Source organism: Felis catus, chromosome E3, assembly GCF_018350175.1.
Source record: "Felis catus isolate Fca126 chromosome E3, F.catus_Fca126_mat1.0, whole genome shotgun sequence".
Taxonomy (NCBI): domain Eukaryota; kingdom Metazoa; phylum Chordata; class Mammalia; order Carnivora; family Felidae; genus Felis; species Felis catus.
This window is the reverse complement of record NC_058383.1, coordinates 37,417,553-37,430,815: the sequence shown is the minus strand read 5'-3', so window position 1 is coordinate 37,430,815 and position 13,263 is coordinate 37,417,553. Positions and strand designations below refer to the sequence as shown.

The window sequence follows — 13,263 nt, the reverse complement described above, 5'->3', positions numbered from 1 at the left end:
GAACTTTTGGGTAAACAACCAGTTGATTTATGTCTCCTGAGGCCTGATGGGACTATGTGGAGCCATTAAGAATTGACTTGGCCTGGGGAGCCTGGGTGGCTCAGTCGGTTAAGCGTCCCACTCTTGATTTCGGCTCTGGTCATTGATCTTACAGTTTGTAGGATTGAGCCTCTCATAGGGCTCCACACTGACAACACGGAGCCTGCTTGGGATTCTCTCTCCCTCGCTCTTTGCCCCTCCCCCTCTCCCTCTCTCAAAAAAAAAAGAAAAGAAAAGAAAAAAAAGAATTAACTTGGCCTGATTATGGTGTTGTTTTTAAAAATTTTTAAATGTTTATTTACTTTTGAGAGAGAGACACAGCATGAGCAGGATGGGGGGGGGGGGCAGGAATGGCAGGGGCAGGCAGAGAGAAGGAAACACAGCATCCGAAGCAGGCTCCAGGTTCTGAGCTGTTAGCACAGAGCCCAGCATGGGGCTCAAACTCACAAACCATGAGATCATAGCCTCAATTGAAGTCCGAGGCTTAACTGACTGAGCCACCCAGGCGCCCTTGATTATGGTATTGTTAAGTGGAAACAGGTATTCTCCAGGTGCCTGGGTGGCTAGGGTGCCTGGGTGGCTCATTTGGTTAAGTGTCTGACTTCGGCTCAGATCATGATCTCCTAGCTCATGGGTTCGAGCCCCGCATTGGGCTCTGTGCCAACAGCTCAGAGCCTGGAGCCTGCTTCAGATTCTGTCTCCCTCTCTCTCTCTCTCTGCCCCTCCCCCACTTCTTCTCTCTCTCTCCCCCTCTCCCTCCCTCCTTCAAAAATAAATAAACATTAAAAAGAAAAATTAAAAAAAAAAACAGGTATTCTCTCAAAGGTGAAAAGCCTTTAGGGCATATAAAGAAGGAACAGATCTTATAATCCAGGAAAGAGAGTCTGGGATTCTTGTATTCTGTGTTTATCTAAAATCATTTATGGGGCACACAATGTACATGGTTTCTGTAAGAGGTAATACATTATTTTTGAACTGTGACCCTCCTAAATGTCAAAAGATGTAAGTTGGTGAGGTGGGATCATAGACGAAGATGTATATAATTGAAAGGTATTTATTGAAACCAAAGAGTGGAAGACAGACACACACACACACACACACACACACACACACACACACACACAGAAAACCATGGGCTGCAGAAAAGAAGCTGCACCAATGACCAGAGGTAGACCTTTGGACAAAAGAAACTAGAGTCCTCTTTACTTCCAATGCTGGCTAAGAAAAGTAACCAGAGTCCAATGTAGTGCCTGCCCTTAGAGGCACATGGGTGAGGAGCAGCCTCCCTGGGCAAGGAGAGGATGGATGTGGAAATGGGCCTGTTTGGAGGGGTTGGAGTGGGGCAGGGAGCCAGTGCCCAGCTCTGATGTGGAGACAGCAGCCGAGGGCAGGGACTACAGGGGAGACCTGTAGGGAGGGGAGCAGCAGAGAAAACATAACACAGCCAGATAAACGCAGAAGCTAATCTCACTGGGCCCTAAGGGGTGAGAATGGTCTTGGCCAGCCTGAGGCATGGGAAATACAAACAAATCCTTAGTTAGAAAATCCAGACCCTAAGAGAGAGAGGAAGGGAAAGAAGGAGGGCAATCTGAAGAAAGATAAAACTAAATTTCATACCAGTTAGAGGCATAATACCCAATTAAAAATTTTTTTCCTGGGGCGCCTGGGTGGCTCAGTCGGTTGAGCATCCGACTTCGGCTCAGGTCATGATCTCGCGGTCTGTGAGTTCGAGCCACGCGTCCTGCTCTGTGCTGACAGCTCAGAGCCTGGAGCCTGCCTCGGATTCTGTGTCTCCCTCTCTCTCTGCCCCTCCCCTGCTCATGCTCTGTCTCTCTCTGTCTCAAAAATAAATAAAAACGTTAAAAAAAAATTAAAAATTTTTTTTCCTAATTAAAATTTTTATTGTATTTGGTATTTTATCTATTTAATTTTTAAAAGTAATCTCTAAACCCAACATGGGGCTCAAACTCAGAGCCCTAAAGTCAGGAGTTGCATGCTCTTCCAACTGAGCCAGCCAGGTGCCCCTGGTATTTAAAAAAAGTTTTTTTAATGTTTATTTTTATTTTTGAGAGAGAGAGAGAGAGAGAGAGAGAGAGAGAGAGAGACAGAATGAGAGTGGGTTGGGGCAGAGAGAGAGGGAGGCCCAGAATCTGAAGCAGGCTCCAGGCTCTGAGCTGTCAGCACAGAGCCCGATGCGGGGCTGGAACTCAGGAGCTGTGAGATCATGACTTGAGCCAAAGTCGGACGCCCAACTGACTGAGCCACCCAGGCACTCCATGCCCCTGGTATTTTAGAATTGAACCAATATTTTCTTGTCCCACACCCATTTAAGTTAGCTTTCTCAGTAGGCATTCTGTTTCTGCATCTATAACAGTTGTAGTTCAGGTTGGAGACTCCCCAGGGTGGGTTCTAAGTGATTTGGAACATGGCATTGGACTCCCGAGAAACTGAGCCTACGGGAGTCTTGATGATCTGTCTTGTAGGAAGCTTCTGGTTTACCTGGGGAAACAAGATGACAGCACTTGTGAAAGCCAAAGAATAATCTCTTATTAATGTGATGCTAGTTCTATACAGGAGTAAACTGAGCTGGGAACAGCCTTCTGGTAAGCAGGCAGGGACTCCTGGTGCCCAACCACAAGCTGTTTAGTGGGGAGGGGTGGGAACTGTGGCAGAGCCATACAGATGTCTGAGCAGCCGCTTTCCTTTTCCCTGTGGCTGTTTCCTTCTCTGTGCATGGGAATAACAACACTAGCTCATGTTGTGGGCATCTGTAGCTGGTAGCTGGTCACTGTCAATTCCAGAGTCAGGTGGGAGAATTGTTCTAATTCCAGGGAGCTGGTTGCAGTGCGTTTTCTTCCCCCTTCCCCCACCTTGCTCTTTAGTGCTGGCTGAGCTCAGCAGTCTGCTCCCTTCCTTGGCTTTCCAGGGCAAAGAAGAATCAAAATGAAAAAGAATTGTTATAGGTTAGGTCTTTTTTGTGCCTTTTTGAATCACCAAATGGGGAATGAGTGATAATGTAGTCTGTCTGGTATCATTGCACTGAGCTTTCTGACTTCTGAGGTTTGCAGGATGTGTGTCCATGGAGGAGGATTTAACATCTTTGAACACATGAGTTCTTTCAAAAGCCCTAGTGCCTTGAGCCTGCAAATTACCAGGAGCAAAGGCTTTGAACTGAGTGTTCTGGAACTCCTGGGCAGGTCCACAGGAACGAACTTTGCTGGAAGGAACATTGGTGATAGGGACATTGTTGCTGCTTCTATCAGACCTGATATGGGAGTGAAAACCTTTATCAGTCAGGTGAATAGGTAGTACAGGAGTTATGGAGGTATGGAGGTAGATTTTATAAACAGAGGGTCACAGTTTTCTGGAATTAAAACACAGAGGGCAGGTGGACCTTTCTGAAATTTGTAAGAGCAAAGTAATGGCCCAGGTGACTTCCTGTGGACTCATGTAGTGCAGGATCTTACCTTAGCTGGTTTGCTTGGTCCATTTCCTCTCTCTTTCTCTCTCTCTGTCTCTGTCTCTCTCTCTCCGTCTCTGTCTCTCTCTCTCCTTCCCTCTCCCTCCCCCTCTTCCTCTCTCCCCTGCCTTTCTTCCCCCTTTTCAAGAGAATTTGGCCACTTTATATAAAAGAAGTAGCCAGTTTGCCAAAAAGTCAAATAACAAGTTTTATACTCTTTTGTTTTTATTGATTGATTGCTTGATTGGAACTGGTACGTTGAGCTTTATTTTTTTCTTTTTTCTTTAATATAACTTATTGTGCGTTTTATACTCTTAAATAGCTTTCCTGTTACTGTCAGTATACTTCAGTACTTTTTCTTTTTTTTGCTTACATACTTTTGTGCATGGTTGTAGTCAGCGTTTTGAGTCCTTTATTTAAAACAAGTTTATGTAGACTTTTCCATAGTGGTTGCAGCCTATCAACTTGTCCCAGCTGTGCCAGGATTCTATTGTTTGCTGTTGTTTGAGCAGTCCAACCCTGTATTGTTAGGCTGTGTGACTTTTTTCTAACGTCATATTATGGCTACTTATCATTTTGGTACAGATTACTGTTAATCTTTTGGGATATTTTCTGTTGTTTTTCCTGGTGGAGTGAGGCAGCTTCTTGATAATGAGAGGTTGAAGTCTAGAAAGTCTACATTTATGATTTGACCTCTGATTTTCTAGGGATTCCAGGGGCTCCTGCAAAGAAAAAAGGATTCAGGCATAGAGGGCCAGTCAGACCAAATTTGGACACATAGCTTTTCAGAAGTGAATTCTTTTTCTGACATTGCAAGGTGGCTTCTGAATGCTGTACTACCCAGCCACCCCCTTGAGGAACAGTGACTAGGCCACATGATGGACACAGGCCGCCCTGCCTGGACCCTGCTCGTATGGGTTGAATGTGCTAATTGAGCCTTTCTCAGAGCATTCTTCCCATCTGTGCAGATGGTGCTTTGAGTCCACATTGGACTCCGTATTCTTCCTTTTTTTAAATATATTTATTTATTTTTGAGAGAGCACAAGCAGGGGAGGGGCAGAGAGGGAGACACAGGATCTGAAGCAGGCTCCAAGCTGTCAGCACAGAGCCTGACGCGGGGCTCGAACTCACAAACCATGAGATCATGACCTGAGCCAAAGTTGGACACTTAACTGACTGAGCCACCCAGGTGCCCCATCTGTATTCTTGCTTCTGAGTGAAGTAGGCCAGTACCTATCTTTCCTTCAAAAACGAAATTGTTAAATCATGTTTTGAGTTTAGAAAACTATTGAAGTAGTCAACAGCAGAGTACTTTTTGTTGTCCACAGGTGCCACGTTGTTGGCAGGATGCATGAGATCATTGCCTGCCTGCTTTCTTTCCTTCGGATTTTTTTAAAGTTTTTATTTATGTAAGTAATCTGTACACCCAGCATGGGGCTTGGACTTACGATCCCGAGATGAAGAGTCGCATGCTCTTCCGCCTGAGCCAGCCAGGCACACCCCCCTTCCCCCACCTTTGGATTTTTAATTTAACAAGTGTTTGTTGAGAACTTGTTATTTCCCGGGCTCTGGAGCTCCAGCAATGAAACAGACACCTGTGGCCCTGCCCCTGGGGCCAGAGTTGGACCTCCCTTGAGTTGAGAGGAGGGGATTAGGGGCTCTAGGGCAGGACTGAGGTTGAAGAAGGTGGGAGGAAGGTGTGCCTGAAGACTGGCACAAAGTGCTGATGAGGAGGCATCTGTGGCAGCCTGCTTTCCCTCCCCCTTTCATATTTGTAAGAGAAGCAAAAGGTCCTGTTGGTCGAGCAAGACTACACCCTCCCAGAGTGTGCAGTTATTATCAAACAAAACAATTAATGATCAGATTGAATTACATATATAATGACTGTTGTGCAGCATGATAATTAGGTGCAGAAAGTTTACCTAAGTTACTGCAGCTGGTAACCTAGGGCAGCCCGATTGCACACTTGTTCTTGTGTTGGCCTACTTTCAGTTTCACCTGCAGGCAGCATGGGAGGTGCAGTCCTCAGGTACCTGGGGTATGTCTTCAGCATGGCCATGTGGGCCTGCCACCTGTCTAGAGGCTCTGGGACCTTTTACTCTCCCCTCTTCCCTCTACTGGGTGGCCCATCCAGCACCTTCTCTTAGCAGCCTGAGGGCCGACTGGCCTGAGATAAATCTTGGCTCTGAGGGTCCTCATGGGCATAGAGCTCAGATGTTCTTTCTTAAGTCTGTAAAAGGAGGTCAGCATGGACAAGCTGGTGTGAGGCTTATTCTGCAGCCGACAAAGTCTGCCTTGGCCCTTTGGTAAAAGGACACAGGATGCATAGCTGGGCACCCTTAGGCCATCTCTATGGTCTGTCCCATTTTACTTTGTTTACGTTGTTCCTTGATCCAGAGGCCCTTCCTCTCCTCCACCCTAAATCCTGTATGGTGTTGAGGGAGCTGGGTAAGCACCCCCCCCCCCCCGCCCCCTTCTCCAGGAAGCCTTTCTGAATAGCCTTCTCTCCATGTGATGACCACCTACTTTCACATCCTGGACTTAACGTTAATGAACCATAGCCTTCATCAGCATTATTAGAGATGAAAGTATATGTGATTTGGGAGTCAAGGGAAGGTCCCATTTTCTATATATTTTGTTTTTCTTTTTCCAGCTTTATTGAGGTGTAGTTGACAAGTAAAATTATAATATATTTCGTGGTGCCTGGGTGGCTCAGTTGGTTAAGCATCCGACTTCGGCTCAGGTCATGATCTTGTGGTTTGTGGGTTCAAGCCCTGTGTCAGGCTCTGTGCTGACAGCTTGAGCCTGGAGCCTGCTTTGGATTTTGTGTCTCCCCCTTTCTCTCTGCCCCTCCCCTGCTGGCATTCTGTCTCTCTTCCTCTCTCTCTCAAAAATAAATAAGCATTAAAAAATTTTTTTGTTGAGGGTGACTGAGTGGCTCTGTCGGTTAAACATCCATCTTTGGTCAGGTCATAATTTCACGGTTTGTGAGTTTGAGCCCAGCATCCTGCTCTGTGCTGACAGCTCAGAGCCTGGAGCCTGCTTCAGATTCTGTCTCCCTCTCTCTGCCCTTCCCCAGATCACGCTCTCTTTCTCTCTCTCAAAATTAAATAAACATGAAAATTTTTATTTAAAAAATTAAATTATATGTTTAAAGTATACAATGTGATTTATAATTATGGATTCTCATAATTGAATGAACATCTATCACCTCAAATATTTTTCTGTGACAACGCTTAAAAGCTACATTTCTTACCAATTTCAGTTATGCAGTAAAGTATTATTAACTCTAGTCACCATGCTGTTCACAGATCCTCAGGTCTTATTCATCTTATAACTGAAAATTTGTACCCTTTTACCAACATCTCCCTATTGCTCCCACCCTTATCCCCTGGCAACTACCATTCTACCCTCTGTTTTTATGACTTAAGCCTCTTTTTTTAGATTCCACATACAAATGATACCCTGCATGTCTTTGTCTGGCTTATTTCACTTTCTGCTATTTATTTTCTAAGCATTCTAGGACAACAGCAGTTAAGCCTCAGTCAAAATACAAAGGCATTCATATCTACTATTTAGTGAGTGCTTACCATGTGGTAGGCACTGTGCTAAAAGCCTTATCTTCCCTGTTCTCACTTAATCCTGTCAATCCCACTGTATAAATGCTAAATATAAAGGTTCAGAAAGAGCATGCTGAGCAAACCATGTATTATAATATCCCAAAAGATAAGATGTAATTACATGTCTGGAGAAAACTCAGGATACGTACTAACGTTAACAGTGGGTGTATCTGTGGAGTGAGTTAGAAGTTGATTTTTATTTTCTTCTTTAAGCCTTCAAAGGACCATTACTTACACTTTTTTTGTCCCCCTTGACACCTATTTCTGGGTAGAGCATGTAGAAAATGCTCAGTAAATAGATACTGGTTGAGGTAGGAAAATAAAGACCTCTTCTTTCCTTGGCTTGATTGGGTAGTTCTGGTTTTGTGAGTTACATTAGTAACTGGTGAACTGTGCTGCTGTTCATCTGGAAAGTTTCCCAGATGGGCTGCTCTTTTGTGCTCCAGAGCAGAGGCCTCCAGGGGTGGAGGGTTAGCTTGTCTTGTGGGACCGTATTTCCCTGGTTTAGGAAGGTTCGGAAGGTTCAGCAGCAAAGGGAGAGCGGCTGGCTTGTCTTTCTTCCTTCAGTCCCTCAAAGTCTGGAGCAGGCTGGGGACAGTCCACTTGCTTGGTGACTCTGAATACCTGATGCAGCTCGTCGAGTGCCTTTCCAGCTGCTCTTCTTAGCGTCTTCAAATGGCCTGGCTCACTGTTCCAATTAACTGCCTGCCCCGCGGCTCTGTGCACAAGGCCGCCCTGCCTGTGACAGCTGGGACGGGTTGCTGCCCAACTCAGAGCCGCTCCGCTCGCTGCACCACTGCTTTTGGTTTTAAGCTTTATCTATGATGTTATTTGTTATTTTGTGTTTTAGGTTAACTTCTGATTTTGATATAATTTCAAACATACAGAAAAGCTGCAAGAATGATACAAGTAACTCTTGTGTACCTTTTATCCAAATTCACTGCCAGTGTTTTGTTTCATTTGCTTTGACTTGAGTGTTCCCTCCCTCCCTCTCCCTAACAGGTATGTGCACGCACGCACACTTTCTGAACCATTTTACAGTTAACTTGCAGAAGTGTGGCCTTTAATTTTGAATACTTCAGGATGTCTTTCCTAAAACAAAGACATTCTCTTATATACTCACAGCACAATTATAAAAAAAAAAAAAAAAAGCAAGTTCAGTATCAGTTTGACGCTATTACCTCATCTCCTGTCCATATTAAAATTTTGTCCATATCCAGATAATGGCCCCAGTAATGGCAGAGTTTTATTTTTAAAGAAAACACTCCTGAGGCGCGTGGGTGACTCCTCCGTTATGTTGGCTCAGAGGAGAGCAGAACCAGCAGGTGTCTGGGGGAAGTGATGCTGTGGGCGCCACATCACCAGCTCCTTGTGTCTCTACAGGACCAGAAGAGTGAGAGCAGCAAGAATCTCACTCGGCAACCATGTCAGTGGAACTGGAGACCTCAGAGGGGGTGGATGAGTCGGAGAAAAAGAGCTTTGGGGCCTCAGAAAAAGAAAACCACACCAGGTGAGTGGTGGTGGCTGGCTGTGTTGATTCATGTGCCCGGAGCCTTGTATGTGGGAGGCACCAGGGTGTGGGGAGTGTCGCTGCTGTTTCCCCCGGGACCCCTGATTGGGATTGCAGAGAGAAGTGGCATGCAGCACCCTGGGCTGCTCAGCTTTCTCCCCATTCGTTCCCGAGGAAGCAGGACAGGCACTGCTAGGAGTGCTGAGGAATAGAATTTGATGGTTTTCCTGATCCTTGTTTCTTTTGTGGTGAAAAAGGGTAATCAGGCAAAACTGGCACCTTTTCCAGTGTTTTCCACCCCTTAGGATGTGGGAGCAACTCTGACTCCAGCGATTTTTCTTACTGGGTAGAGACACTTCATGAATTCCCAGAGCCTGTTCTTCATTGTTCTTATCTTATTGAGCCCTGTCATTGACAAAGTGCTTTTTTATATCTCGAAATAATTGCTAGTAAGAAATGATTCTCAGCATGTAGGTGATAGGAGCCCAATCTCCTAAAGAAGCCAGCAGAGGGTGGGCTGTATGGGGCCGCGTTTTTATCTCTTTGGTGGATAGACCGTGTGGACCACACGGGCTACTGCGCGGCGCCTCCCGTCTTCAGGGTCATGGGTTCTTTGTTTCCCTCGCTGGTTGCTGCCTGTGGCACCTGTCAGCACAGCTCCATCCTGTATAATTTTGTTAAGCGGTACAAGCCCAGGTACTGGCTCCAACTTCCTCAGCCTTTGTCTCCTTCTCCTCCTGCCCCTGGGCCAACCCACATGCAGTCCTGAAGAGGCTGTGGGTCCCAGGTGGGAGGAGGGCAGCAAGGCTGCCCCGGGACATCCACAGTCAGTCCATCACAGCATTGTGGATTCCATGAGACACGTTCCCAAAGGCTCGCTGCTCCTGCAGAAGCCAGCACACGCTGTGCTGGGATTAGAGGTGGGCTTTTTATCAGGCACTAGGTGGTCACAGAGGCAAAGCATTGTTCATTCAGGTGGTTCAGACATGGACACTGTTAGGAAGTAGGCCACAGTCCTCCACATGTCATCCAAGTCCTGGGGGCCGACTCACATCTGCCTGTTCCATGCTCCCTAGCAAGACCCTGTATTCAGGCTGGGGTTGAGTTTCTCAGAAGCTCCTGCGTCCATCTCAGCGAGGGGACACCCTGAAACTAGGAAGGGCTAATTCACACATGCACGCGTGCGTGTGCGCACACCTTGCATCTATCTCCACAGGATGGCTGACCTCTCCGAGCTCCTGAAGGAAGGGACCAAGGAAGCACATGACCGGGCAGAAAACACCCAATTTGTCAAGGACTTCTTGAAAGGCAACATCAGGAAGGAGCTGTTTAAGGTTTGTGCCCTTGGTCATGGATAGGGTCAGGTCGGGGGCCTCGATCGTGTCAGGAACATCCCCTTGGAACAGTTCTTCAGTGGAAGCTAGGCCTTTTGCCACCTGCTCTCCATTCTTTTGACAGCAGGCTGTGGTTTTCAGGTAGCTTAAATAGAATAACATAGTGATGGTGTGAAGCAGAAGTATCCACGTTCCGTGTCATTCCTTTAAGAAACATAAAAAGTTGCCTGGGTGTGTGAAATAATCCACTGTATCAAAATGGGCCTGCGGGAATTAGAGGGGGCATGCGACTGGATGGAGCCTTCCTCTATGGCTGCTCAGACGCAAGGGCATTGGGCTCAGGAGGGGTGTTTGCTGGTCAAGGGCTGCCAGAACTGCAGCCCTCCCCGTGGTCTCCCCTGTCACCCTCAACAGCTGGCCACTACTGCACTTTACTTCACATATTCAGCCCTGGAGGAGGAGATGGAACGCAACAAGGACCACCCAGCCTTTGCCCCCTTGTACTTCCCCACGGAGCTGCACCGGAAGGAGGCACTGACCAAGGACATGGAGTATTTCTTTGGCGAGAACTGGGAGGAGCAGGTGCAGTGTTCCCAGGCTGCCCAAAAGTACGTGGAGCGGATCCACTATGTGGGGCAGAATGAGCCGGAGCTGCTGGTGGCCCATGCATACACCCGCTACATGGGGGACCTTTCAGGGGGCCAGGTGCTGAAGAAGGTGGCCCAGCGGGCCCTGAAACTCCCCAGCACGGGAGAAGGGACCCAGTTCTATAAATTTGAGAACGTGGACAATGCTCAACAGTTCAAGCAGCTCTACCGGGCCAGGATGAATGCCTTGGACCTGAACCTAAAGACCAAAGAGAAGATCGTGGAGGAGGCCAACAAGGCCTTTGAGTACAACATGCAGGTACTGCTGAGGTCAGGCAGAAGGGGGCCCCTGACTGTGGGGGCTGATCTGGAGCTGCCGTAACAGGCACCAGTGCTTTAGGCCCGATACGGGGCAGCCTTCCAGGGAGAAAATCGTAGGACCAAATAGGCCACAGAGGGCATGAGCCCATGATGGCTTCGCTTTGATGGACAGCTTTTGTGTTTTTGTTCCGAGGAGGGCAAGGCCCTAGCACGTAGAGGGAGGTCACTCCCTCTCACCACAGGATTCTGGTCTTGAGTGGATTTCCTCCTTTTTAGCAAGGCTGCCCCACTTGATCAGTTCAAGGAGAGAACCAAGCAGGGTGAGAACTCAGGTGACAAGTTTTTTTTAAACGGGGCTAAGCCTGGGGAGGCAGATTCTGTCCTGGAGTCCAGGTTGGCCCTCGGCACCAGGAGGGTGGCCGAGGCAGGGAAAGGAAGCACCAGCCCCGACACAGGCCCATCAGATCAGTCCCGCATCAGTGAGCCTCCGTGGGCCACTTAGGATGGGTCAGCCCTGCTGGGGCCTCAGTTCTCCCACGTTCCTCTCCATCATTCTTGCTGAAAATACCTAGCAACTGCGAATGGGGAAGGACCAATGTTAACGTGGTATTTTGGGGCAGCGCTTTTGTTCTCTCCTCATTGTTTCTGCCCTGGTAGCTCCAGCTGTGGGCTGTGTCTGGTCAGTGCCCAGGGAGGAGCTCCCACAGTCAGCAGCACAGGTGTGGCCCCACCTCTGAGCTTGTGCCAGGGAGCAGCGTTGGGTCCGTGTGGCTGCCCCCGCTGCAGATTCGGGCTGCTCCTTGACTGGTTTGCACTTTGGAGTCCACTGAAAGCTGTTCATCCCCTGCTCCTGCAGATTTTCGATGAACTGGACCAGGCTGGCTTCTTGTTGGCCAAAGAGACCCTGGAGGATGGGCTCCCCATGCACGATGGGAAAGGAGATGTGCGTAAATGCCCCTACTACGCTGCTAAACAAGATGGAGGTAGGTCTTGCCTGTCCAAAACTCTCCTCCAGGGTGGGCGTGTCAGCGTTCTCCACTGATGCCCTGTCCCCTGTTGGTGCCGCCACACAGGTGCCCTGGAGGGCAGCAGCTGCCCCTTCCGAACAGCCCTGGCTGTGCTGAGTAAGCCTAGCCTCCAGTTCATTCTGGCCGCTGGTGCAGCCCTTGTTGCCGGCTTCTTGGCCTGGTACTACGTGTGAAGGACCCATCATACCGCCTTGGCGCCACCCTCCCGATTGACCACTGGCCCATCCCCACCTGTGACTAAACTACCACCTCAGGTGACTTTTTTTTTTTTTAATGCTGGGTTTGAGAAAACAAGCAACCAATAAAAGCCAGACGCTAAAGCCTCTGCCTGTAGCGTCCTCTGTGTGGGCTAGATGCCGAGCAGGGTGCAGGCCCTCCATTCCTGTAGCCGTTGGGCCATGGTACCGGGAGCAGCCAGTGCAGCTCAGCAGGCCAGTCTGAGTCTCTGGAACCAGCTCTGCTCCCAGGGCACCCACACCGCTTATCCTGAGGCTCCTTCCCTTCATCATTCCTTGTGCTGGCATTTAGGTGGGTATTGTTCCCCTAGTGGGAACAGAGCATCCAGCAAGCCTAGGTTGCTGTAGCTCTGTGGGAGGGAGGAGGCCTGTCCTTGGGGGGGGGGGGGGGGGGGGCTTGCATCCTGTCTCAGAGGCCCTGGGAGCTCCATCCTGAGTAGCCAGTCCTCTTCCTGCTCAAGCAGAAACCCGAGAGGGGGGTCTGTTTAGCCATGGCGCATCCCCTTTGACCTGTGTAAATGCTACAGCACTCAATAAAGTGGACTCTGACAGCTGCCTCCCTCTTTCCTGGCGCCAACATTATCCTTCGCAGCCAGTCTTGGCCTTGTGCTCTCAACACTCCTGGTCACCTCACAGCCCTCTGCCCAGAGCCAAATCTATCATCTGGTCTTGTGATTTTCTCTCAGAAGTGCTTTGAAGGTTTCCTACATTTTGAGATAGTTTGTTTATAAATAAGGATCAAGAGCATTATGTAACAATTCATGGTCTAAAATACAGATGTGAATTTAAATACTTTTATTGATAGGAATCTATTTCCTGTTTTATATTTTGAGGATCTGCAAAACTTTTATTCAAAAAAGGATTAAATGGTGGGGAAAACTGGTCTTCAACTCGTGACCAAGCCAACCCACTTCACAGTTAAGATGAGGGGTAGGGAAGGAGCTGGCTCAACCCGGGGGCCGATTGCCTACCTCCCATTAGCCTTCAGACCAGAAGCCTCAGCCCCAGTGGCTTGCTGTCTTGCTTAAGGGAGCGAGGGTATTTGCCTGCAGGGTGGGATGACCCTGAGCTCAAGCCAGGGGGCTCCAGCCTGCAGACCGTGTGGGCAGATGCCATGGTGTGGAGACG

At 48.4% G+C, this 13,263-nt stretch overlaps 1 protein-coding gene across 4 annotated transcripts in view; it reads left to right on the top strand.

Moving 5' to 3' along the window:
- Nucleotides 1–12,686, top strand: part of HMOX2 (heme oxygenase 2) — a 31,011-nt gene extending 18,325 nt beyond the window's left edge. For 3 of the 4 annotated variants that reach the window (XM_019821020.3, XM_006942384.5, XM_003998903.6), the window contains exons 2-6: nucleotides 8,503–8,629; nucleotides 9,846–9,963; nucleotides 10,378–10,869; nucleotides 11,728–11,854; nucleotides 11,945–12,686. In XM_019821020.3, the coding sequence (XP_019676579.1) occupies nucleotides 8,544–8,629; nucleotides 9,846–9,963; nucleotides 10,378–10,869; nucleotides 11,728–11,854; nucleotides 11,945–12,072 (951 nt within the window). In that variant the 5' untranslated portion in view covers nucleotides 8,503–8,543 and the 3' untranslated portion in view covers nucleotides 12,073–12,686. Of the gene's footprint in view, nucleotides 1–4,827; nucleotides 4,909–8,502; nucleotides 8,630–9,845; nucleotides 9,964–10,377; nucleotides 10,870–11,727; nucleotides 11,855–11,944 lie in introns of all 4 variants that reach the window. The other variant, XM_045048180.1, reaches the window with a different exon arrangement.
- Nucleotides 12,687–13,263: the final 577 nt, after the last annotated feature.